Source organism: Protopterus annectens, chromosome 3.part1 (assembly GCF_019279795.1).
Source record: "Protopterus annectens isolate FY-2018-M chromosome 3.part1, PAN1.0, whole genome shotgun sequence".
NCBI lineage: Eukaryota > Metazoa > Chordata > Ceratodontiformes > Protopteridae > Protopterus > Protopterus annectens.
Genome location: NC_056732.1, coordinates 1,417,840,530 through 1,417,866,620, shown reverse-complemented (window position 1 = coordinate 1,417,866,620; position 26,091 = coordinate 1,417,840,530). Strand labels below are relative to the sequence as shown.

General features: G+C 39.2%; 1 protein-coding gene across 3 annotated transcripts in view; it reads left to right on the top strand.

The window, feature by feature from the left end:
* The window catches only part of LOC122798497 (metalloreductase STEAP4-like), a 295,739-nt gene extending 277,422 nt beyond the window's left edge, over positions 1-18,317 (top strand). For all 3 annotated transcript variants that reach the window (XM_044067499.1, XM_044067497.1, XM_044067498.1), the window contains one exon: positions 16,243-18,317. In XM_044067499.1, coding sequence (XP_043923434.1) covers positions 16,243-16,479 — 237 coding nt within the window. In that variant the 3' untranslated portion in view covers positions 16,480-18,317. The remainder of the gene's footprint in view (positions 1-16,242) is intronic.
* The last annotated feature ends 7,774 nt before the right edge of the window (positions 18,318-26,091 follow it).

Below are 26,091 nucleotides of genomic sequence, written 5' to 3'. Positions count from 1 at the left end.
GTCCTTTGGCAGGTACTTGTGGCTAGTATTCTTAGGCCTACACATACCTTGGTATCCACTGGGATGGGTTCCCCTCTGTTAGTTCTGTGTGTCAAGCACAGCTCAACAATTTGCTGTAGGAGGTCCCTTTCCACCCTATAGTTCTCCCCAATCTCCAGCTCATGTAGCCCCTGGTAGGTTACCCTGTGTCTGTACACCCTTCTCCTTCTCCTCACTGTGGGTTGGTCAACAGCATTCTCATCCTCACCACCCTCAGCCTCTTCCACATGTTGATGTCTGAAGCTGCTGCAGCCCCTATCATTTTGTTGTTTTTGTTTGTTAAAAGTTCCCAACTTGTATACACCGGTGGTGTAGAGTATGTGGGAAAAAAACAGAGGGAAAAGTATTTGTATAGTTTACAGCAGTGTTCTGGGCTGGGCTGGTATGCTGCCTGTGTAATTGGCTTATTCTGATGAAGTTCACCTGCCAGCTATGCTCGTTCTCCTAGATTACCTTCCTACTGCTGTTTTCCCTTCCCATTGCCTTCCTGTTTAAGCCTGGGAGCGTGCCACGCAAACACAGTTCTCACATGTGCGCAGAGCTGCTATTTCCTGGTTTACTTTTTTTTTTCCTTTAAAACCCAGTGCGCAGTGCGCACACCCACTTAGGCAATGTAAAGAGTGCTAGGCAGCCTCAGACATACCCCCTTACTTAGCTCTGCTAAGCTAAGGGCAAACCCGAGCCACAGGGCTCCAGTCTGCTTACAGTATGCTTGACAAATACCCCTATGATGTCAGCTAACTCTTAGGCTTGCATCAAGCTATTCCTGCTCTTACACTGGGTGCTGACTAGCATGCAGGGGATATCTGAGATTCAGTATCATTCCCCTCATTTGCGTAGGATTGCCTGCTGATGCATAGTTACAGGTCCCACATTGAGCCTCCTCCCATAGCAACTGCTATTCACTGGCCATGTTGTCTTCTGCCTGCCATTGAGTATAATGGCAAAATAGTGATTTTGGTTAGAATGCTTATTTTAGGATTTTTTTTTTATTTTTCGCCCAATCCCGTTTGCACGTTGCTGCCCTACGCTTAAACAGCCAAGATCGGCTAAAAAAAAATAAAAGTTAATGTTTTTATTTTTGCAACTGTTTTCCATGCCAATGGCCATATATTTGGCCACTGGCATGCTTTCTACATCATAGCCACCCTTTATTTGGAGCTGTCATGCCTCCATTTTGTAGTTTGCAGAAATGTACTTGGTTGCTAACCGAGTACATTTCTACAGATTACACTAGTCCTGCATGGCCGGCTTCCAGCTTCCTGGATTGGAAATTCACCTCATTTGCATGAATTTCACCTGCAAATGGGGTAATTTGCCTGCAGGAGCTGAGTCCATGCAGTACTAGCGCAGGAATGCTCGTGCACATCCCTATAGCTTATTCTTGGATCGCACAGCAGACATATTGCCTGCTGGAGCTCCTGCACTAGGCCTGCACACCATGCAGGGCTTGCTGAATCCTGGTGAAGATCTGAACAGCCTATTAAAATTCCCAACATTTCTCTTTCACATACCATCCAAGAACATTTTGTATTTTGTCTCAGCTGTTGCTTTGATGCTATATAAAAAAAAAACCAACAGACTAGCATGCCCATTTTTCAGTTTCTCCCTCTTGCCAGTTCTCATCCATGGGATGATCATATTTATATTATTTCCCTTATTGCTGCAGGCATTGCTAATAATTTATTTTAAAATGTATTTGTAAGGAATTTCTGCAATATGGTACCCATTTATTTGATTTTTAAGGTGAATAAAGCAGACTGTTGTTAATTGATAATTCTTTTACCATTAACATTTTTCTCTATCCTCTTTTAAACTATCTCATTTTAACATTGTGATACCTATTAGTAGCAGTGCAACTGAATCAGTCAAGCAAAGGTAGTGCCAATGATTTGTTTAATGTGATTAAAACAATTTCTTCTCTAGATCATAACAAAGGATTTCAGAGACATGACCTGCTATGTGTTCAAGATGCACGAAGGATCCCCTCTGGAAAGTGATATGTTACCAACAGAGTTATGTTCTGGGCATTCAGTGACTTCTGTTCACCCAGGGAAATGACTGGTTGTGCAGCACATGCAGAGTTCTTACAGTACACAGAGGGCTGTCTAGTGTGAATCAGCAGTACAGCACATTCAGTGTTCTGTGTATTCTTACAGTGCACAGAGGGCTCTCTGGTGTGGATCAGCAGCACAGCACATTCAATGTTCTATGCATTCTTACAGTGCACAGAGGGATGTCTAGTGTGGATCAGCAGTACAGCAAATTCAGTGTTCTGTGTATTCTTACAGTGCACAGAGGGCTGTCTGGTGTGGATCAGCAGCATGCAGCATAGCTTGTGTGCCCTGTACAAATATAAAAACATTGCTGCGTTTGGAGGGTGGGGATGTTTTAAATCAAAACATAGAGGGTTGTATAAATTTAAGTAGGGGGGAGTTTGTTACAATTTAAGTGTAAAATGTGTCACTGCATTCTTATCATCTCAGAATCAGATGTTGAAATATATGGAGAGCATGGCGGTGTTCTACATCTAAAAACAGAGTGAGGTGCTGTAACATCATAGAACACACACACACACACACACACACACACACACACACACACACACACACACAAAGGAAAGATAACCACAAATATGCAAATCTGTACAATGTAGGAAACTGTGAGCATTGCACGTCGGTGGTGTCATGCTTTATTATAAACATTATTAACATGGTTTAGGGCACTCTTGTAGTGATAGGGATTGGGGTACACTTTTCTGTGAAATAGCTGCACAAAGTCTGCCCTACTGCACTTCCAGCACTGATTAAATCACAAGAACATGGTGGAATTATGCTTAGGGTGCACAGCATGGCAGCATGTGTATACCTGCATTGTAAATGTACATGATATTGGAGGCTTTGTTCAAAGCAGCACATTGATACAAAAATCTTCTGTGTTTTGTTTGTGCATAGGTCAAATACAATTCTGATGCTGTGTTGCCATGAACCATATTTGGGCTTTCTCTGTGCAGTTCCAAAAGTATGAGCCCTATACGGTGAATACCATGTCTGCGAATCTCATCTATGGTACTTAGAACTGCATACTTTTCATGCATTGTGCTATGTTGCAGGTATCTAATGATATCTATTTATGCATGTACCAACATGAGTATAAGTACATTGAAACTCTCAGAAAAGTGGGAAAAAAGCAAGATTTTTTTTTTTTGTTTTTGTTTTTTACAGAGATAGCAGAGGTTCACAAGTAATATCAAGTTATAACAGTGCAGTAAATGACCCCACACAAGAGTGCTAGGTCAAGGACAGAAAATATGCAAGTTTTAAGAAAGAAACAATTTAAAATTAAGTGCAAACAGGAAATTCAGCAAACAGCTTTTGGTTGTGCTCTAAATACAGCTACTAATACAGAAATCAAGTTTAACAAGCCAGAAAATGCTCAAGCTAGGCAGTTTCCTGAACTGTTTGAAAGTTTCTGTGAGGCCATTTTTGCTTGGGCTGAAGGAGGGTCTCTCTGTTGATCAGTGGCAGTGACTAACATTGAGCAGCTTCCCTGCCCCCCGTAGAGGTGGTTACTGACTTGAAACTGTAGTTTTATTGGCCACTAGGGGTCATTTCCATAACTCCTTCATCTTCCTCTCTTAAAACCTAGTTGCCTCGTGGTTTGGGCGTCTTTTCAGGCTTGTTGGCTGTTGGTGAAGCACCCTCCAAGAGGAAAAAACGCTGAGAGAAGAAGGGAGCCACTTTTGAGATTTTAAGTATTTTTTCTTTGTTTATTTACTAAGTTTTTCTGCATAGCTGCCTAGCTTGAGCATTTTCTGGCTTGTTAAACTTGATTTCTGTATTAGTAGCTGTATTTAGAGCACAACCAAAAGCTGTTTGCTGAATTTCCTGTTTGCACTTAATTTTAAATCGTTTTTTTCTTAAAACTTGCATATTTTCTGTCCTTGACCTAGCACTCTTGTGTGGGGTCATTTACTGCACTGTTATAACTTGATATTACTTGTGAACCTCTGCTATCTCTGTAAAAAAACAAAACAAAAAAAAAATCTTGCTTTTTTTCCCACTTTTCTGAGAGTTAAAAAAGTTCAGTTACAGGCTTGCTGTTCCTGAACTGTTTGAAAGTTTCTGTGAGGCCATTTTTGCTTGGGATGAAGGAGGGTCTCTCTGTTGATCAGTGGCAGTGACTAACATTGAGCAGCTTCCCTGCCCCCCGTAGAGGTGGTTACTGACTTGAAACTGTAGTTTTATTTTCCCTTTTGGGTCTATTCCTGCTTCTTTCCAGCCCCTGCTATCAAGCACGCTTTAACGTGCTTTAGCCGATTAGCTGAGTTGCCACTAGAGCAGCATCGGGCAGCGCCGGTTAAACAAGGTTAAAGTCTTTCTGGCTCCAGAAAGTCTGTTCTTCAATTTTTCTTTAGAAATGCTCTGTTAGGAACCTAAACAGTTTACACCTACACTAAAAAGTGCAGCACTTGTTCCAAATAGCTTTTTCTTCTCAAAAAGCTCAGCACTTGTCTTATAAGCATATCCCTTGTCTTATAAGCATTCTCTTTGCAGGTCAAGCACTCCTATATTATACAAATCTCTCACTAGCAAAACCCCCCAGGAGTGCCCACTTCCCTGCTAAGCCCACTACTTTTCTGTCTCATACCAACTCATAATTCTTTCTAGCATGTCGAAGGGTCAGATGCTGGCGTCCTCTCCTGCCCAGTTGGTGAATCTGGGAATTCTGAGACAATGTTACAATTGCCTCATGTACACGGACAACCCTCTCCTCCTCCCACGTAACACTAACACTTGTGAGAGATGCAGCTATTTAGCCAGACTGGAGGCTGAGCTCTCTCAACTCAGGACTGGCAAGACCAGGCAGGAGGAGAAGGCAACTTCACACACCACAATACCAGTCTCACATAACTCAACCACACCACTGAATCAAACACATAAACACACTAAGACGTACTCGGAGGCTCTGAGTAAAAATTTACCTAAACAGCAGAGGCCTCCAAAGCAGACACCCGAGCAACTGCAAACTCAATACACCACACAAACAACACATAAACAACAAAATCAGTGTGCAAAGCAGTCACTGCCCTTAAGGCCAAATACAACACCAAACATACTTGTCATAGGTGACTCCATAGTCAGACACACTGACGTCCTGCTCACCAGACTGAGTAAGGAGAAGGTCACAGTAAGCTGCCTGTCGGGCGCTAGAATCCGCCACATAACACAAGCACTCAGGTCTCTCAACAGCAGGTACAAGTACGACTCAGTCATTGTCCATGCTGGTGTCAACGACCTGAGACGTACCTCCTTGGACTACATGAAAAGAGACATTGAGGAGCTCTCTGATTATGTAGCCCAGGCAGGTATGACCCTGACCTTGAGCAGTATCCTACCTTCACCTAGAATGATGCCACAATACAGTGATAAGATGATCAGCTTTAATAATTGGCTTAAATTCTGGTGTCATTCAAAGGGGATCCAATGTCTGTCTGCCTGGGATGACATGCTGGACAAGCCACGCTGCCGCAAGGGACGGCTTGCACCTGTCACCCCTAGGCTTCGGATATTGGGAAAGGTTCTTGCCACCCCCATAGTGCCTTTTTAGGCAAGGCTCAAATTCTAAACCTACCACCCTAGAACACAAAAAAGTAAAAAAAACTAAGGGTAATGCTGCTCAATGCCAGAAGTCTCAATCTCAAGATGCACGCACTCGAGGCCCTTCTCAGTATGGAGAACATCGATGTCTGTGCTGTGACAGAAACCTGGTTCAAGGCTCCTGAGAGCACCCCAGCACTATCAGGTTTCACCTCATATCATGCGGCCCCAAAATCCGGACAACACCAAGAAAGGAGGGTGTCCATATTCATAAAGGACACCCACACCTCAAGGTTGGTGGCAACGCACGATGCATCGGAGACCATCCAGGTGCAATTAACCATAGGCAAGACTGCTCTGCAATTTGTAGCATGTTACAGGCCACCCTCTCAAACTCAGGAACCTCACATGGCCTTCCTGAAAACAATGGAGGGGATAAATGTATCTCCAAACACCATCATACTAGGTGACTTCAACTACCCTAATATAGACTGGGAACACTACTCAAGCCCAAACACTCTAGCCCAAAGGTTCCTGGAGTTCATAAACTCAAATGCCATGGAACAACTAGTCACCATCCCCACAAGAGGAGAAAACATACTTGATCTCATCATCACGAACATGGTATCACAATGTTCAACACCGGAAGTATACCCCTCACTGGTGAGATCAGATCATAAACTAATCTCGCTGGAGGTCCTCATCCCGCCCCCACCTGAAATAAAAAAGACCACAGTGAAAAACTTCTCAAAAGCCGACTTCACACTTCTAAAAACTAGTGTGGTCTCCTTTAAGGCCCCTGAGGCAGTGGTAAACATTACTCAAACCGCTGAATCACTTACAAATGCCTTCTACCAGCACCTACAGGACTGCATGGATCAGGCAATCCCAAACAAAACTAAGACTCTTTGTACCAAAGGCAAGCGTCCAGTCTGGTGGACCCCAGCCATAAACAAGCTCTACAACAAAAGGCGGAAACTACTACAAGATAGAGCAAAATCCTTGAAAGGTAAGACACCTTTGATCATTATAAGTAAAAAACTAAGAGCTCTCATAAAATCATCCAAGGCAAATTTTGAGAGAAAAATCACCAAGGACTCAAAAGACAATCATAAGGCCTTCTTTAGCTATGTTAGAAACCTAGGAGGAAACTCCCAGATATGCTCAGAATTAGTTCAAAATGATGTGAAGATTACTGAACCTACACACATTGCCAACATACTGGCTGACAGGTTCAGTGCAAACTTCTCCCCCTCCCCAAAAGGAGAGATATCTATACCAGAGGATTGTAGCCCCCCAAACATCTCCAACGCCCAGGTGAGAACTGCTCTCTCCAAAGCAAAAAACACAGCATCCATGGGACCGGATGGTGTCCCCGGCTGTGTGCCCCACGAACTCAATGAGGAATTAAACCCGCAGTTAGGACAGCTGTTTAATCTTAGCCTCACCTCAGGATACGTACCCAAGGAGTGGCGCACGGCGACTGTGGTCCCACTTCACAAGAGCGGTGCCTCCACCGACCCTGGAAATTACCGTCCCATTAGCTTGACAAGCCTTATCTGCAAAGCCATGGAGAGGATCATAATGGAACTCATAAATAAAGACATAGGGAACTTGCAGACTTTGGATCCAACCCAGTTTGGCTTTGTCAAAGGCAGATCATGCCTTTTAAACTTGGTTGACTTTTTCGAGACAGTCACCAAGGCCATTGATGAGGGAAAGGCAGTCCATACAGCCTACCTTGACCTGGCAAAGGCCTTCAACACAATACCCCACTCAGGTATCATCGAAAAACTCATCAGCTTGAATGTAAACCCATACATCACAAGATGGGTTGCAAACTGGCTAAGTGACAGAACCCACAGGGTCAGAGTTGCTGGAGCCATGTCAGACTCAAAGCCTGTCACAAGTGGTGTCCCACAGGGCTCAGTCCTGGGTCCACTCTTGTTCGGCATCTACTTTTCTGAAGTACAAGCAAACACAGGAGGGTTATGGCTGACAAAGTTTGCAGATGACTGCAAACTGGGCGCCATAGTCGAAAACACATCTGACACAGATATCCTTCAGATGGGCCTCACAGAAACGGATAACTGGTGCCAGAGCCATGGCCTAAAGTTAAATGCCAAGAAATGCATAGTCATACCCTTCGGGAAAAACAAGGTTACCCCTAGTTTCCATATAGGTGGCAATCCACTGAGCACAGAAGAAGTCATCAGGGATCTGGGGACCCAGGTTGACAGTAGCCTTTCGTTTGACACTCATGTTGCTAAAGTAGTTAGGAAAACCTTCTACATTGCCCACCTGATCATGAAGGGATTCACATCTAGATCAAGGGAGATCATCGTCCCCCTGTACTCATCACTCATTAGACCTATGATTGAGTACAATGCCCCATTCGGAATGTATCTGACCCGACACCTGCAGCAGCTGGAAAGGCCCCAAAAGTTCCTCACCAAAAGGATAAAGGGTCTCAAAAATATGTCTTATGCTGCCCGACTGAAAGAACTCCAGCTCTATTCAGTCTCATACCGCTTGCTCAGAGGTGACCTGTGCCTGACATATAAGGCCATGTCAAACCCTGATTTGATGAATATGCTTCACCTCAAAAATCTAGATCCCTCAGAACCACAAGGGCGGAGACTTAAACCTTGACACGGTTATTAATAGAACGTGCTGGAGGGACAGATTCATCACCCAGAGACTCCTATGCTGTGGAACAAAATCCCGGTACATGTGAGGCAGAGCACCTCGCTGGCCTTGTTCAAGAGGAATCTTGACCAATGGATGGGGGATCGCAGATATATCCCAGGGATTACTTCAGTGTCACTGCTTGACAGAGGCACAGCAAAATAATAGGCATAGTTTTATTCAAACTAAAGGGGTGGCGAAAGCCAAATAACTATGGGCTAGGCTTATAAATGCCCTTGGGCAGATAGCCTAGTATGAACCTATGAACCTATGAAAGGGGACAAGGCTTGAACATGGAAGGCAGAAAAATGGGTACTTTTCCATTAACGGGGCAGCAGTCATGGTGCGAAGTATAGACAGAAAAGTAATATGAATGTTATCCTAATTACATGCTGACATTGTGAAAACATGTTCCTATTTTTCCAAAGGCTTTCTCCCGATGTTCAATTCACATTTTCAAAAGATGCTCCAATTTTTCAAATGTCATTTACCCATTGCCCGTGTGTGATTAGGTTGGCAGATATGCCTGATAGCATTCCAAATGTTAACACACTGACCCTTAATAATCAGCAGTTGTCAGAAAGAGGAGCACTTCCTCAGTTTTTCAGAAAATAACATCTGTGATGTACACCATATTTAGGAAGTAACACAGAATCTTTGTAAAACTGTCTGTGTGACCAGCAGTGAGTTGGGCTGAAAGGAGTAACAGTCCGAGAACAAGGCCGAAATTAAAACCAGAATACAGCAGCAATATAAGCAGCACTGAGTTTGCCTGAAAAATTAGAAGTTACTGTGCCAACAAAGCCAAAATGAAAACCAGAGCAGAATAATGCAATAATCAGTGCTGACATGACAAAGTCAGTAACACTCTGAGATGGAAGACTAAAGTAAAAGCAAAAAAAAACAAACAGTACTGACTTCAGATAAAGCACACATTCTGGATGCTGCCCCCTTATCAGTTTGTCCCCGTGTTCATTTATTGCACATGTTCCTATTTGTCAAACTCCTTTGTCCCCATTGTCAATGTGTGCACCTTGACAGATAGATGCCAGAAAATCAGTAATACTGTGAGGATGAACAGAAACTTAAAAGCAGTAATGAATATGCAGCAGTGTGTTGACATCAACCGCACATTTTGCCTGCTGCCCCATTAACAGAAAAATACCGAAAAATATTTCAGTAATATTTACATGGCTACATACACCATGGTTACCTATGAGGCCTCTTTGAAAGATAAATGTCGTTATAGATAAGAGAGGTGAAGAACAAGACATTACTTATCACTATGAGACTTCAGTAATACAGAAATTTAAGGAGTAAGTAAAGAAGCACCATTACCTTTGACTAGGTGCTTCTGTATTAGGAATTCACATCAAAATTTCAGAAAGGACTACTTAATTGTTACTAAAGAAACCTTGTTTTTGTTTATGACATCACAGTCTTTTGAACACTGCAGCACTGTTAACGTTATACCAATTCATTGTAAATTCACTGACAAGTAAGAGTTTTCTTTTTTTTTTCTGACTGCTAGTTATCATCTCATTCATGATCTAGGTGCAACCTATTTAAAGGAGTTGCTGAAGCCTTGTGACATAGCTAGCCACCTCAGATCACAATGTTAGGGGCCGCTGGCTGTTCCAAGTTACTATCCTAGAACATTTTATAAGCTGCCCTTTGTCTGACTTGCTCTGTTCCTTTGGAAGCAGATACCTTTCCTGATTCAATCATGTGATCCTGAGTCCTCCTTCAGCAAAACTTTAAAATACTATATTTATAAGGCAGTCTGTCTTATTCCTGCAAGGGCACTTCATCTGTTTTTGGGCATCGTTATTTTTAAAATTGCTCATTATTGACCACCATTGCCATTACTTTTTAACTTGCTGTTCTTTTATCGTTAATGCTTGGTGTTATTTTTCCTGTAGAAATCCTAGCTTTTAGGCTTTAAGATGCCTGAACACACAATTGAATGAATAAATGAATGAACCTAAGAGTGAATGAATGAATGAAGTAATTAATCATCTAGTTTTATGATAAATAAATAAACTGTAAATAATGTTAATACTAATACAGTTTAACTCCATTTTCACAGAGAATATTGCCATTGTGCTCATCATCCACTCTTGACTCTGATGTTGCAGGCACAAAGCCCAGCTCTCGAACATTTTTGCTGAGAATATTTTCATTGTTAAATAGCCTGTGGTCATTTCGTCCACCCTTGCCTCCAATATTGCAGGAGCTCTGCCACAAGACCCAACTCTCAAACATTTTCACTGAAAATGTGGTCATTGTGCAATAAACTGTTGTCACTTCATCCACCCCTGAGTCTGATATTGCAGAGGCTCTGCCACAAGGCACAAATCTCAAACATTTTCACTGAGAATATTGTCATTGTGCAATATCCTGTGGTAACTAAATCCACCCGTGCCACTGATATTCCCAGAGGTCTGCCAGAAGGCTCCATTCTAGAATATTTTAACTGAGAATTTTATGCACTGTAAGCAAGTTTAACATGAAGAGCATTGCTTTGTATTAACTGTGACTAGTTAAATGCATGTCTGTACTATTCTGAAAGGTGGCTGTAACACTTCGCCCCAAAGCAGTAGTCACTGTATTCTGAGGACCACATAGTAAGTAGGCCACCGTTCTTTCTCTTGAACAATAGATTACAGTGTATATGCCAACTACTTTGTCATCCTAGTTTCCTGGTTTGTGGACTCAGTAAATCAAAGAAAGCCTGTTCTACTTTGTGCCTTCTTGTTAATTGCCATGTATCAGCTATAAACTGATTGTTCTCTGTAATAATTGACCAGTGGGTGAGAGAGTCACTGTAGTAGATTATACTGCTAATGCTCCCCTCACTTTGGTCTCCACTTTCACTCAGTCACCATCTTCCTTCACAATGCAGGTATGTCTCATGTGTTATGACATTTCTATTTGTTCTAACACTGTGTAGAACACTGGAAATACCTTGGTAGTGAGTTGTATTTGCATCAGTTTCATTCAAATCAGATAAGCTTTATGTATTTTGAGCAGCCTGTGCCCATTAGCAAGTATGCAGTGTCAATCGCTGGTGTTTTGGTATATATAAACACTCTTTTGATACACTGGTTAATCTCATAGGTTCATAGGTTCATACTAGGCTATCTGCCCTAGGGCATTTATAAGCCTAGCCAGAGTGTATTTGGCTTTCGCCACCCATTTTAAATTAATTTTTCTATGCCCTTTTTCGAGGTTAGTATACTGTGCCTCTGTCTAACAGTGACACAGAGGTGATACCCGGGGTAAACCTACGATCTCCCATCCACTCATCAAGATTCCTCTTGAAGAGAGTCAATGAGGGACTCTGCCTAACCTGGACTGGGATTTTATTCCAGAGTGAAAGGAGCCTCTGGGTTAGCATGTCCTATTTATTTCAGTGCTGAGGTTCAAGTCTCTCGAGCGCGTAGCTCGATGGGATTTGGATTTTCTGAGGTGTAGCATGTCCATTAATTCTGGGTTGGACATGGCTTTATACGTCAGGCACAGATCGCCTCTGGGCAGGTGGTATGCCACTGAGTAGAGCTGGAGTTTCTTTAACCGGGCAGCATATGGCATCTGTTTGAGCCCTTTGATCCTCTTGGTGAGGTACTTTTGGGGTCTTTCCAGTTGCTGCAGGTGTCTGGTAAGGTACACCCAAAAGGGGCATTGTATTCAATTATGGGCCTGATGAGGGATGAGTAAATGTTTAAGTGGTAGTTTTTTTATATTGTACTTATCAGTGTAGTGCTATGTTATGACAACTTGCTCTGCACAGCATTATATATGTACATACATATATATATATATATATATATATGTTATACTGTATTACTGTGGTTCCTTATCATTATACTTCCTTTTAACTTCCTTTGAGCTTATTTTCATAAACTTTCTTACCATCTCTCAACTCTTCTACATTTCCCATATTATCTTGCTCTGACTCACTGTGATCCTTCCTCTGTCTCTTCTTATAATAAGTATTATTATATAATGCTTATTATATATTATTATTATTATTATATATTATTATTATAAGTACTTATTATAACACAGCTGTCAACCTGGATTCTCCATTTGAATTGTTGTCTCTACTTAAATTATGTAGATTGAACATAACTACAAATTTACATGATGTATGATATGCTGCTGTTAAAGCTCCTATTGTTTCAAAGTATTAATGTAGTACATTAATGTCTTACAGTTTTTGATGTGCATTATAAGTTTCAAGTTATGTTTGTTAATATACTATGTTACTGTATTACACTGGAGCTTTTCTCCCAGGGCCTCCGCTGAAAAAAGACTAATGTCCAGCTGGACTTTCCCAGTAAACAAATTTAAAATAAATAATAAATAAATATTAACTTCATTGCCTCAATATGAGAATTTAGTCAAGATTTTTTTTTCTTTTCATTCCTTTCAGAGCCTGTGGCCACTTCATCCACCCCTAACTCTGATATTGCAGCAGCTTTGCCACAAGACCCAACTCTCAAACATTTTTCACTTAGAATATTGTCATTGTGCAGTGTAAGCAAGATTAACATGAATAGCCTTTCTGTGTGTTAAGTGTAACTCATCAAATACATCCCTGCCCTGTGCTGAAAAGTGGCTGTAACATCCCCCCCTAGCAATAGTTGTTGTACTCTAAGGGCCACTTAGTAAGCAAGAAATTGTCCTTTCTCTTGACCAATAAATTATATACCAGTTACTTAGACTCCTTAGTTTCCTGGTTTCTGCGTTCAGTAAATGAAAGAAAACCTGTTGTAAATTGTGTCTCCATGTTAGCTGCCCTGCATCAGCTATAAACTGATTGCTCTCTATAATAATTGACCTGAGGGTATGAAATCCCTTCCCTACCACAATTTCTACCCAACCACCCTTACTCTACAGTTATACTTCACACATGCATGTATACATTTCACCCATGACACCACTTCCTTAACCTTCCCCAAACAACTTCACTGCTATCATGCAAACACTCCTGTTTCTATTTTCCTGTTTCTTAATTTCTGTCTAACATTTTGCTAATTCCCAACAGCCTTTCATTCTCCTATACTGCTTTCCACTAAATCCATTCATGCCCGGATTCCTCTCCATTAGTTCTTATCCATTATTCTACATTTCAGCTTCTAGTTTCCCCAAATAAACACTCACTACTTCCTATCCAAACAACATCCTCATACTCTGTCCTTTCAAACACCACTATTTCTTACATTTCAGTAAAATAAGAGAAGATACAAGGACAACCTATCTTTTCTCCTTAGTAGACAATGCATCCTTCCTACCTACCTCCTACCAGCTTTCAAACTCCACCACGACTAAATAGCCTACAGCCCTGCAAGGTCTTGCTTCCTTCTTGATTTATACTCCTCCAGTAACTGCCATAAATAAAATACAGATCCCTTTACATAATCATGCTACTCTTCAGCTTATCCTCTATTTTTCTCCTACTACTACTGAACTACCTCTCATCCTGCCATGACTCAGTAATAGCTCTCAACATCTCTCCAACTTTGTCCCAAACACCTATCCTTACTGCATCCCTAAATTCTCCACACATCTCACCAAACCTGTTTAATGATGCCCCCACCTTGACCCCAAAATATAGATTAATTTCAACTCTAATCAAAATAAAATTAGGTGTTAAAACACTCTTAAAAAAAGGATCAATAATACTCCAATATACTAAAATCCTCCTGAGAGGAGACATCCACTCTAATCCTGCCCTCAGCTGTCACAACCAACATCAAGCCAGTTCCCTTCCACACACTAACCTAACCCCAAAGTGGTCTGCCCCCCACCCTAGTAATCTAACTTTTGCAGCCATAAATATTAGAAGCATAAGAAATAAAACTGCTAAACTAAATGCCTGGATTACCCAACACAAGCCTGATATTCTCAATACAACTGAAGCGTGGCTTAAACCCCAAACATAAAGGACTCCAAAATGATATCCCCAGCTATAATACCATCTGTAATTATCATATAAAGAGGAAAGGTGGTGGCATTGCTCTAATGTTTCCCAACAAATGCCACATTTCCCTCTACAGCAAACCAATACCAGAATTCAGTTCAGCAGAGCTTTTTATTACTTTTTTGAAAATAAGCAAATATAAACAAATGTGTATTTCTGTCCTTTACATCCATCCTGGTCATAATAAAGCTACACTAGAAGATATCCTACACTGGATATCCATAACGATTCCCCAAGAAAAAATACTACTAGGTCATGTCAATATTATTTGGTTGGCCATAACCTGTAACTCCCCTACATTTAGCATGAATGTATATGGTTTCACACAAGTAATTAATAGCCCCACACATTATAGCAAGACATTGAATTCCTTATTAGAATGGATTCTAGTATCAGACAATAGTAAACTCATGACCACAGGTATAATATCAGACTCTTTCAGTGATCATCTCCCATTCTATACAACCAGACATTTCACATAGCATGTTTATAAAACTATATGCAACCTGTCCAAGTTTAACCCAGAAAAATTCATTACCTATCCTGCCCTATCATCTATTAACTGCAACATCCTAAAAATCTTCCTCTTAGATGATGCTGTAAATGAATTTAATACAGCTTTCATAGATTTGTAGATATCCTAAACAGCCTTGCATCCCTTAGAAGGAAGAGACTAAAAACAAATATCACAATCTGGCTTTCCAAAAACAGTAGAATGCTAATAATGCAAGACAGAGAAAAAGCAATGAATGAATGGCAAGAATAGAAAAACACCAAAATATCAAAAAAAAAACATCAGAATGCTCCACAGCCATACTAAAATCATAAATAAATAAAGACAAAAATATATATACTATAACAGGTTTCATAACACTACTAAACACAACCCTAAAAAAACACTCTAGTCAGGCATTAAACAAATGTTACATCCCAGCCAAAAATGCAGCCCAAACTTCTTTCCCAATAACCCACCACTCAAAGCTGCAATAGAATCCAACTATTCATAGATAGTATAGCGTTCCTAACCAAGGATTCCCCAACATCTAATACTAACCCTGCCCTGCAGCCACATGTTACCACATCCACTTTCACCTTCAGACCTGTGCCCACATTCAATATAAAACTGCTGTTAAATTTACAATCTACTGCAGTTGATGACCTTCCGACTGAGTACATTAAAATAGCAGCCCATTGCCTATCCTGTCTCAACCCTTATAAATATTTAATTTCAGGAATCCCACATCCCATATCTCTGGAAAGAAATCACACATTATCCCTATAATCCAAGGAAGAAATTCAACAAACATCACTACCTTTAGACCTTCTTAATCTTCCTTCTTCATTTACTTCCTTACTTCAATCTATTTCTCTCCCCGACTCTTTTATCCTAAATATGCAATAACCCTGTTTTTTTCTCTCACCTCATACTGCAGTTTCCACTTGTATTATACTAACTTACCTTTAATTTTCCATAAACTGGTTAAGATTGCTCTTAATATTAAATTATTGTCATATAAAGTATATTCATGCTTAACCAGTGTTTTCACATTATGTCTAATTTGGTATAACTATTTAAACTGTTGATGTTTTTGTATTATTTTTGAAGACTGAAAAATTAGTGTTCTTAAAATGTTTTTGTAATACTTTGGAACATTTCTTTTTGGGCCTATGTCGTAAATGGGTACCTACCCAGTCAGACATTCATGGTAGTTAAATGTCAATAAATAACTAAATAAATAAATAAAATATGATGTTTTTTTTTAGATTGTATCAAACAATTTAATATTTACTGAGTTTCAAAAAAACATTTTAAAGTTAGCACCATGTAAGAATGTATATATGCCTTGTGCAACTGAAATTATGTAAAATTATTAATTCTAAATGCTATTTAAAGTCAGCTTCTAATGCTTTCATATTTCTCTTCAGTCTAAATTAGGACATGTCACGCTGTTGTTTTGTACTGCGCATACCCTGATATATGGATGGAACTACTTCTTCGATATACATTACTATGCCTGGTGTCTTCCTCCTGCTGGCACACTGTCCCTTATTATCCCTTGTACAGTGCTGGTCCTCAAGTTCTTCTTAATAACTCCCTGCATAGATCGAAAACTTACTAAAATCCGACAAGGATGGGAAAGGTCACCAAAGCATCGAAAATAGCCTCCTGCCAAAATGCAATGCTCAGCTGAATAAGGATTTCGTAGTTTGGCATCAATAATCAGGACATGTTACTGGTGAAGTCACATTATACAGTGATAACACCAATTTTGAAAAGAATCTGAACTTAAAGAAAGTGGACAAGAAGTTTATAGGAGTTAATTTCTCCAATATATGTCGTGATGTGATACTATGTACCTAGACTGCTTATCTTGTTAATGTTTGAAATACTAACATGTTTCTCTGCAAATTACATTTTATTTTTATGTACCCACTTCAAGATGATGTGATGTTGTCATATTCTCATACTGATAATGTAAATGGAATGTAAGCTGTTTCACCAGTTTGGTGCATTAACATATATGTTATGTCTATAGCATAAAGAAGTTTTACATCTGTTCATTTTATAGGAAGTCTAAAGGTAACTGTAACATCTGAAGTTTTCAAAGAAGGACTGACATGTAGTAAACATTTGGTTAAGATATTGAATAGCTATGTATGCTGAACCAAGGTATTAAAAGTATATTTTGATATATAGTGGTCCAGAAAAAAAGGTTATATAGCTTAGGCTACCATTCTGGGATAATTCAGCAAAAGTGAGTAACATAGTAGAAACAATTATGCTCAAGGATTATATGAAGCTGCTTGCTAATAGAATCAGATTAAAAAAAGCATATAGCTAGTAGTTCCTGATGATTTTCTAACAATGATTAAGGTCATGGCTCTTAGGATCATTATATGTGTTAGTTTTTTAGAGTGCACAGTGGAAAAATCATCATATGGATTATCCATTTTAAATGTAGGTATGTTTTATAGCAGCAATTAAACATGGGTCAGTTGGTCCCGAGAGATAGGTGAGCACTGTTTCAAAAGGACGAGTGATGGTCTCCATCTCGCTTGGCTGATTGAAAAGGAATTGGGTTCAGATCCACAAATCCAGAGCAGTGGACATGGGTGCCTCTCAACGTCCAATGCGGTGATGCAAACAATCCCAGAAAAGCTGGTGGGGCCACAGGGAGAGTTCTCTTTTCTTTTTAAAGGACAGGGCACCATAGAATGGGTTCATCCCGAGAGAGGGGCCTGTGTCCTGGAAAGCACTGTGGTTCCAGTGGCATCAGGTGAGCTCTCGCTGGCACTTGAAAATCTGGGTGAGACAGTGTAAGTCATGCACTGAGCTGTACCCATATCTGGATCAGGTTTCCAAGGTGAACAGCATCTGGCATGTTAGAACAGTGTAGGTAAGGGAAGTCAGCAAGCAAGATCCGTAACTTTGGGATAAGGATTGGGTCTAAGTGCTGGGTCTGTTAGAGTCTGGCAAAAAAGCAGCACTGGGTGTGTGCAGTGGTTGGACGAGATGTCACCCCCTTGCAGAACCCCCCTCCCAGGGAGGCTGGGGGACAGTGGTGGTGACTCTAGATGCACACTGAGCCCTTTCTGTGGATCTCCCAGACATCTTGCATCATCCGGCAGCTAGCAGCTGACTTAGAACAGATGTGAACCAGAGGAATCCAAATGTTTAAAACAAAGCATTGTGAAGGCCTGAGATGGGCTTTGATGGAATGTGATTTCTGTCCACTGCTCTGAATGTTATAGTGAAGGAATTCAATGAAGCACAGGTAAATGATGGGAATAACTATGACTCTCTGTTAAGGTAGCCAAATGACTCATCTAATTAGTCACTCGCACCTACTATCTAGCGAAACCACAGCCAAGAGAATGGGCTTGACCAAATCAGCGGGAAAAGAAAACTCTGTTGAGCTTGACTCTAGTCTGGCAGTGAGGAAGGGTTTGTGAAAGAGTGAAAGCATTACCGTTGCTATATTAAAGTGTTTTATTTGGTATGCTGCTGACTTCATTTTTATTGTAATGTTTTATAGAGTTTCAGGTCATTTTAGTTTGAAAACTCAACTACAGATATACGCATATGTCTGTGTGTGTATTTCTATAATATATTTAAATATATATATATATATATATATATATATATATATATATATATATATATATATATATATACATACAGAGAGAGACAATTAAATCATCAATTACAGAAAATAAAAAACAACAAATACAAAAGCCATGATTATTTGAGACTGAATATAAAATGTTCAAAAAGTACTAACATTTAAATTCATATTTTTTGAAGGGAGGCAAGCCCTCCTGCACCTCCTACACCCACTCCTAATTATATACCAATGCCAAGATCACACAACAGCAGGGTGAGGACAAATTCCCTGTCCTACTACAATTCAATCTCCCATAGAAAACAGCCATCAGGCTTAAACAAATACAAACAGTTCATTTGTCCTGAACTTTCTCTCTTATTTAACAGAGTGAAAAGCATTCACTGTTACAGAATGTAATCGTGTATTTAACTGTATAAATGTGTGCGTGTGTGTGTGTGTGTGTGTGTGTATATATATATATATATATATATATATATATATATATATATATATATATATACATATATATATATATATATATATATATATATATATATATATATATATATGTAGATATATGGTTTCACTTCATAATACTGAAATATCACAATACTGAAACTCAGAACCACTGAAACCAAAATCCTGAAAACTCAAAATACTGAAAACACACAGCATACATATACTGAGTTTAAACATAAAATTATCTTACTTTCCACCAAGTTTAAGAAGGGGGACAAGCCCCCTGCACCCACCATGTGGGGGGTTGTGCCCCCACATCCCCTACTACTTAAATATATCAACTTCAAGATTGCACTTCACTAAGTACAATCTTGGAGTTGATATGCTTAAGTAGCATGGGGTGTGGGGGGCACAGCCCCCTACATGGGAGTACAGGGGTGCTTGCCCTCCTGCTTATATTTGAAGGAATGTAATTAGTTTTTTGTTGTTTACAGCCAGTATATGTGTCTTATCTGTTTTTAGTATTTTGACATTCTGGATTTAGATTTTTAGTATTTTGAGCTTCCATATTATGAAGTTTTCTCATTTTCAGTGTTTTGATATTTCAGTATTATGAACTGAAACCATATATGTATATATATATATATATATATATATATATATATATCTACTTATAAATCCCAAAATCTGAAAATTACGAAGACAACAATCCTGAGATGAGAATCCCGACCCAGGAAACACCAAATGAATGAAGTTTAACCAGGGCAAGTAAACACTTGCCCAAAACAAACACGAACACTTACAGCACCATCTAAAAACCACCTGGGCCACACCCCCCAATATGGGCATCTTTGCCCCCAACAGCACCCAAACTATATATTACCAACTCTGGGACCACGCTGCAGTGGAGAAAGGGCATAATTCCCAGTGTTGGGCAAGTGTTTACTTGCCCTGAATAAACTTCAGCTGTTTGGTGTTTCCTGGTTTTGGATTCTCTTCCTGAGAGTGTCATCTTTGTGATTTCTGGAAGTCAAGATATAGAAGGGGGACCCATATATGTGTGTGTGTGTGTGTGTGTGTGTGTGTGTGTGTGTGTGTGTGTGTGTGTGTGTGTGTGTGTGTGTGTGTATATGTATATATATATATATATATATATATATATATATATATATATATATATATATATAGCTATATATCAGTGTACTAAAAATAATCAAACTCCCAAATGTTGACATCACTAATATTGTCAAAAAAGGTTAAAAAAACATTAATATGTCACTACTCATGCTCTGAGTTCTAACCTTAGACCATGTAATTTGAAAACATTCCCCAGGATTCATTGTGGAGGCATCTCATGAGGCCTATACAATTTTAGCGTGTTAGTGTGATGATTAGAAGTGCTCATGGAATATTCCAGCTGCTGATTGAGCTTACATGTATATATACACATGTTTGTGGCCAGCAGCAGTGTTGGTAGCCCCAGAAAGTTACAGGGAAGCATGATCACAGATATAAATAAAACATCTTGCTTTTAAGCAAGCCTATTATTTGAACATATGCAGACACCTGATATGAAGTAATGGCAAGGTGAGTACAAGAATTAAGATGCACGTGACATTAAATGGGGAAAGTACATAGAATACAATGACACTACTGCAAACATAAGTAAGAGGAGAGTAAATGCAGAAAATATATTTAGATAAGGCAGTCAACTGTTTGTCACAAAGAAACATTTTAAATGTAAATACCTTTATATTCATGTAATAATAATCTAGTTCTCAATTATTGACCCATGCACATAACTAAAAAGAGACATGTTTATTAAAGATGTGAGAAAGACACAAAGCAACAGTGTAACAAAGGTAAATAAATATGGTAACTATGTTAATAAAATTCTGAACTGGGATAACAGTTACCGAGGACAGAGGATACATCAGGGTTAGTTGCATAGACTGCAGTTATTGAATATGACATGTATATACAATTAATGTATGTGTGATAGCTGACAGTACTGCCATATTATCCACCGTCATGTTTAGACAAGAAGAAATAAGCCCTACAGGTGTTATGCCATGCACATCAGAAAGGACATGTTTTGCCATTTGTTGTCATTTGGCAAACAGAATAAGAGCAAATTACCTCGAAACGTATTAGACAAGCATGTGCTGTATATGCATATCATTCTAAGCAGTAATATAAGTCTAAAAATACAAAAGTAACAGATAACACAGATCTGATGACATTTCAGTACAAGGTTTCTGTTTGTAAGTGGAGTGCATCTACCACATGATTGTACTGGGCATGCTCACAAGAAATTACAGCAAACACTGCCATAACATAATGCAAACTACACAAACACACACAATACTGTCCTAAAACAGGTCCAATCACACTTTATGATGATCTTGCATTATGATATACAGTGACATGTTTTTTTAAGTACTTATGTCATATAAAGCATTTCAGTGTGAAGAAAAGAATTACTGTAATACATAAATGTTTGAATGAAGATATGCAATACAGAGCACTGTTATTTGGAAATTAAGTAATGCCTTTGGATAATCAATGTACAGTCCAAAAACATTGCACTTTATTCATCTGCTTTTACTGTATTTCTGTTTCTTCCTACTTTATTACCTTATTTTGCATTTGCTTCTTCTTAAAAGTACTCAATTGTATTTATTATGCTGCATTTATTACTGCTCAATGGCAGCCTGATTAAATTGTAACTGTTATTCTAAGTCTGTTGATTTAAGCACTTGGGCTTCTGACCATTTGTTTTACATTAAGAAGGTTTGTGGTCTGCACTGTTGTGGCAGGACAGGTAGCTTACATCCTTCTAAGCTGGGAATTGCTGATTGAAGGCTCAGTGTCTGTTATTCTAAAAGTGTATTAGTTCTGGTTTAAGCACTTGGGCTTCAGGCCAGTTATTTTACATTAAGAAGGTTTGTAGTCTTAACTCTTGTGGGTGGAGAGGCTAGATTCTGCTCTTCTAAGCTGGGAATTTCTGGTTAAAGGCTTATTGTGCCTGCTTATTTGAACTGTTTCTTTCTGAAATTGGTGTGCCTTGTTTGCTGTAGCATAGACTATATTTAGGCCTGCTGAATCTAGCTTTGCTTGTACAACTTGAGCACTAATCCAGGCCATCATTTTTGGAGAAGGTTCCCCTGCACCCAAGTGGCAGGAGTGTGCAGTTAGAACTTGTCTGATTGAAGACTGCTGGAACAGGGCTCAGTTTTGAGCTTTTTTACTGGTTAATTTGGTAATTTGTTTAAATTGGTTTGCTCATTTTCTATTCTTATAAAAAAGTGCACTTTATTCATCTGCTTTTACTGTATTTGTGTTTCTTCCTACTTTATTACTTTATTTTGCTTTTGCTGCCTGTTCTTAAAAGTATTTAATTGTATTTATTCTGCTGCATTTATTACTGCTTGTTAGCAGCCTGATTAAATTGTAACTGTTATTCTAAGTCTTTGGTTTAAACACTTGGTCTTCAGACCAGTTGTTTTACATTAAGAAGGTTTGTGGTCTTCACTGTTGTGGCAAAACAGGTAGCTTACATCCTTCTAAGTTGGGAGTTGCTGATTGAAGGCTTAGTGTCTGTTATTCTAAAAGCATATTAGTTCTGGTTTAAGCACTTGGGCTAAGGGCCAGTTATTTTACATTAAGAATGTGTGGTCTGCACTCTTGAGGGAGGAGAGGGTAGATTCTGCTCTTCTGAGCTGGGAGTTTCTGATTAAAGGCTTATTGTGCATCTTGGGGCAATGCAGCAATTGCCTCATGTACACAGACAACCCTCTCCACCTACCATCCAACACTACAACCTGTGAGAGATGCACTTATATAGCCAAATTGGAAACAAAGCTGTCTTCACCCAAGACTGGACTAGATAGTCAAGAGGAGGGGGTAAACACTTGCACCACACCACACTCATCACATAGTGAATCTCTACAATGAGAACAGTCACACAGACCACTAGTTTCTTCACAAAACATCAACATCAGGAAAAAGTTAACCCTTTCATATAAAAGCAGCTATTTAGAAGTAACAACAGCTGCCTCAAATCAGAAATCATATTATAACATTTCAGTCATTTACCCACCAGTGATCCAGGCCAGAGAGGAAAAAAAAAAGGGAACCTAGTATATATATATATATATATATATATATATATATATATATATATATATAAAACTTAAATTTAGCTATCTATAAAAAACATTAATGTACTGTATTAATGTATAAATGTGTCTAAACAAAGAGTCTAAAACATCTAGCTAGAAACACTAATCAGAAACACCTTTTTGCCCCACCAATGACCCACTAGAAAAAATGCACTTTGGTATTAAGTCAAATTATACTATTAATGAAGAATTAGAACTGCGGTGATGGTGCTGCGGTAGCTTTATCGCCTCACAGTATGATGTTGCCCTCTTCTATTCTCAGCTAGAGCGTCTTCTGTGTGGAGACATGCGTGAATGGGCGTACCTTCGTTGAAGGTTGTGCGTCAGAGCTGGCAACTCGGCATGTAAAAATCTACTGCCAATCATTAGTGGACCGGAGTTTCGCTGTGGTGACCCCTAACCGGGAAAAGCCGAAAGACACAACAACTGAAGAATTAGAAGACATACATCATTTATAGTTATTTAAAAGGGAAAAGTATGTAAAGTACTTATAATGGGGAAAAGACAGAAAAGGAACATTGGTAACAAAAAAGAATAGGAAGAAAAAAGAGAGGGAGATAATGTTATTTAAATACTTAGTGCTATATGTAATTAGAAAAAGTAGATATAGAAAGGAAAAGAAAAAGTTAATAATAAAAATGTTTCACATTACCTTACAGCATAGAGACTTTCCAGAATCAAATATATTATGATTCATAAAACAAAGTATTTAGGATTAGAAGGAATGTATTCATTTGTCCTTTAGTTTCTTAGATTTGTTTGCTCCTTCCTTCACCGACCATCCATTTTTTTTGCCTGTCTCTTCAAACTCTGGGATGACCATTCCATGTATTCTATGCCCAACAGTATTTTCTTTTGGATAAATTCTACTGCTTCTTGTAAGAAATCAAAGATCTTCACTCCTTCTGGCAAGGTGATTTTTATTCTTGCAGGGAAAAAGAATTTGAGCTTTAATATTGGCTATTTTTCAAGGACTTAATTAGAGGAACACACTCCTTTCTTCTGGATATAACTGTAGAGGTGTAGTCATTGTCAAAACTAATAACTTCTTCACCTATCTTGATTGGGGAATTATTCCAAGCTGATTTCAGCACTATGTCCTTGTCTTGTGAGGAAAGAAATCTAACTATTATAGACCTGGGGTTAGATTAACTCAGAGATAAAGCTGGATTTGCCGGGGACTGATGAGCCCTCTCAATTCCAAAAGAGAAGGATTCAGGCATGTTTAGTGCTGATGAAAACCACTTATTGAGGAATTGAATCATGTTAGCACCCTCCTCTTTCTCAAGAATTTCATATATTCTTATGTTATCCCTCCTTGATCTTCTTTCAAGGTCTTCCAGTTTCTCAATCAGGCTTTTTTTTTCAGAAGAAATTCATTGTGATGTTCATCTTCTGTCACTCTATTATCTAGGTCAGTTACTATTTCCTCTAAGGCTAGAATCTGTTCAGATTGTTTTTTGACTATTCCATTTAGAAGTTCCAGTTGTTTACTGCATTCTTGTTTGATAATATCCATTTTGTTTTCAAATTTGTCCATTTTTAGTGACAGTTCTTGGATGTTTGTTATTATAAAATGTAGTTCTTTCTTCACTGCATTCTCCTGGTGTGGGTTCTTCGAGTTGCTCATCTTGAGATCTCCAGTAGAAAACATCTTGACATGAATAATTAAAAAATTCTCTTGACTATGTATTCATTTTTAGAAAATAATAAAGAGTCTATGTTAATCTAACTTTTAGTATACTTTTGGTTAGATTTTTCTAAACATTAAAGTATATTTCCTGTCAGGATATTAAAATCTAAGCAGAGCTATGCATTTATGCTGCTATCAGACTGGCATCTTGGCCAGACCCCCCACTGGGTACTCATTTTAACCTCAGTTTAAGCACTGGTTTTGTACCTGCTGAATGGAAAACAGCAACCGTCATCTCGTTACATAAAATAGGTGCCTCCACTGACCCTGGAATCTATAGACCCATAATTCTGACCAGCCTACTATGCAAGGCTATGGAAAGAATAATCATGGGCCTTATTAACAAAGGTATAGCATAGGTTCAAAAGTTCATTGGTAGGTACTAGGCTATCAGCCCTAGGGCCTATACAAGCCTAGCCAAAAAGGTACCCTGGCTTTTGCCACCCAAGAAAATTATTTTCCTGTGCCCCTGTCGAGCAGAGCCACAGAGGTGATCCCGGGGTGAATTTCCTATTTCCCATCCAATCATCAGGATGTTTCTTGAAGAGTGCTAATGAGGAGCTTTGCTTGATATAGCTAGGTAGTTTGTTCCAGAGTATGGGAGGTCTTTAGGACAGGAATCTATCCCTCCAGCATGTTCTGTTTATTGTGGTGACAAGGTATAGGTCCCTAGAGCATGTAGCTTGGAGGGATTGGGATTTCTTTAAGTGGAGAATGTCCAACAGCTCTGAGTTTGACAAAGTTTTGTATGTTAGGCAGAGATCGCCTCTGAGTAGGCGCTATGCAATGGAGTAAAGCATAGGGCATCTGTTTGAGGCCAGTAATCCTCTTTGTGAGGTATTTCTGTGGCCTTTCCAGTTGTTGTAGATGTCTTGGGAGGTACATAGCAAAAGGGGCATTGTACTCATTAACAGGTCTAATGAGTGATGAGTAGAGGGGAACAATGTCCTCTTTTTTTTCTGGATGAGAAACCTTTTGTGATGAGGTATGCCACGTACAAGGATTTCCTGACTATTGTGGTGATGTGATTATCAAAGGCGAGACTAATGTCCACCTGTGCCCCAAGGTCTCTTATCACACTTTCGGTGTTAAGTAGACTACCACCTATGTGGTAGATCATGGGTAGAGAGTTTTTACCAAAGGGGATAACAATGCACTTTTTGGCATTGAGCGTGAGGCCATGACTTTGACACGAGGCGTCTGTCTCGGTGAGGCCCTTTTGCAAGATATCCACATCATTTAGAGTTTCAATTATGTCTCCTAGTTTGCAGTCATCTGTGAAGTTCATTAACCAAAGACCTTCTGTGTTAGCCTGTACTTCAGAAAAGTAGAT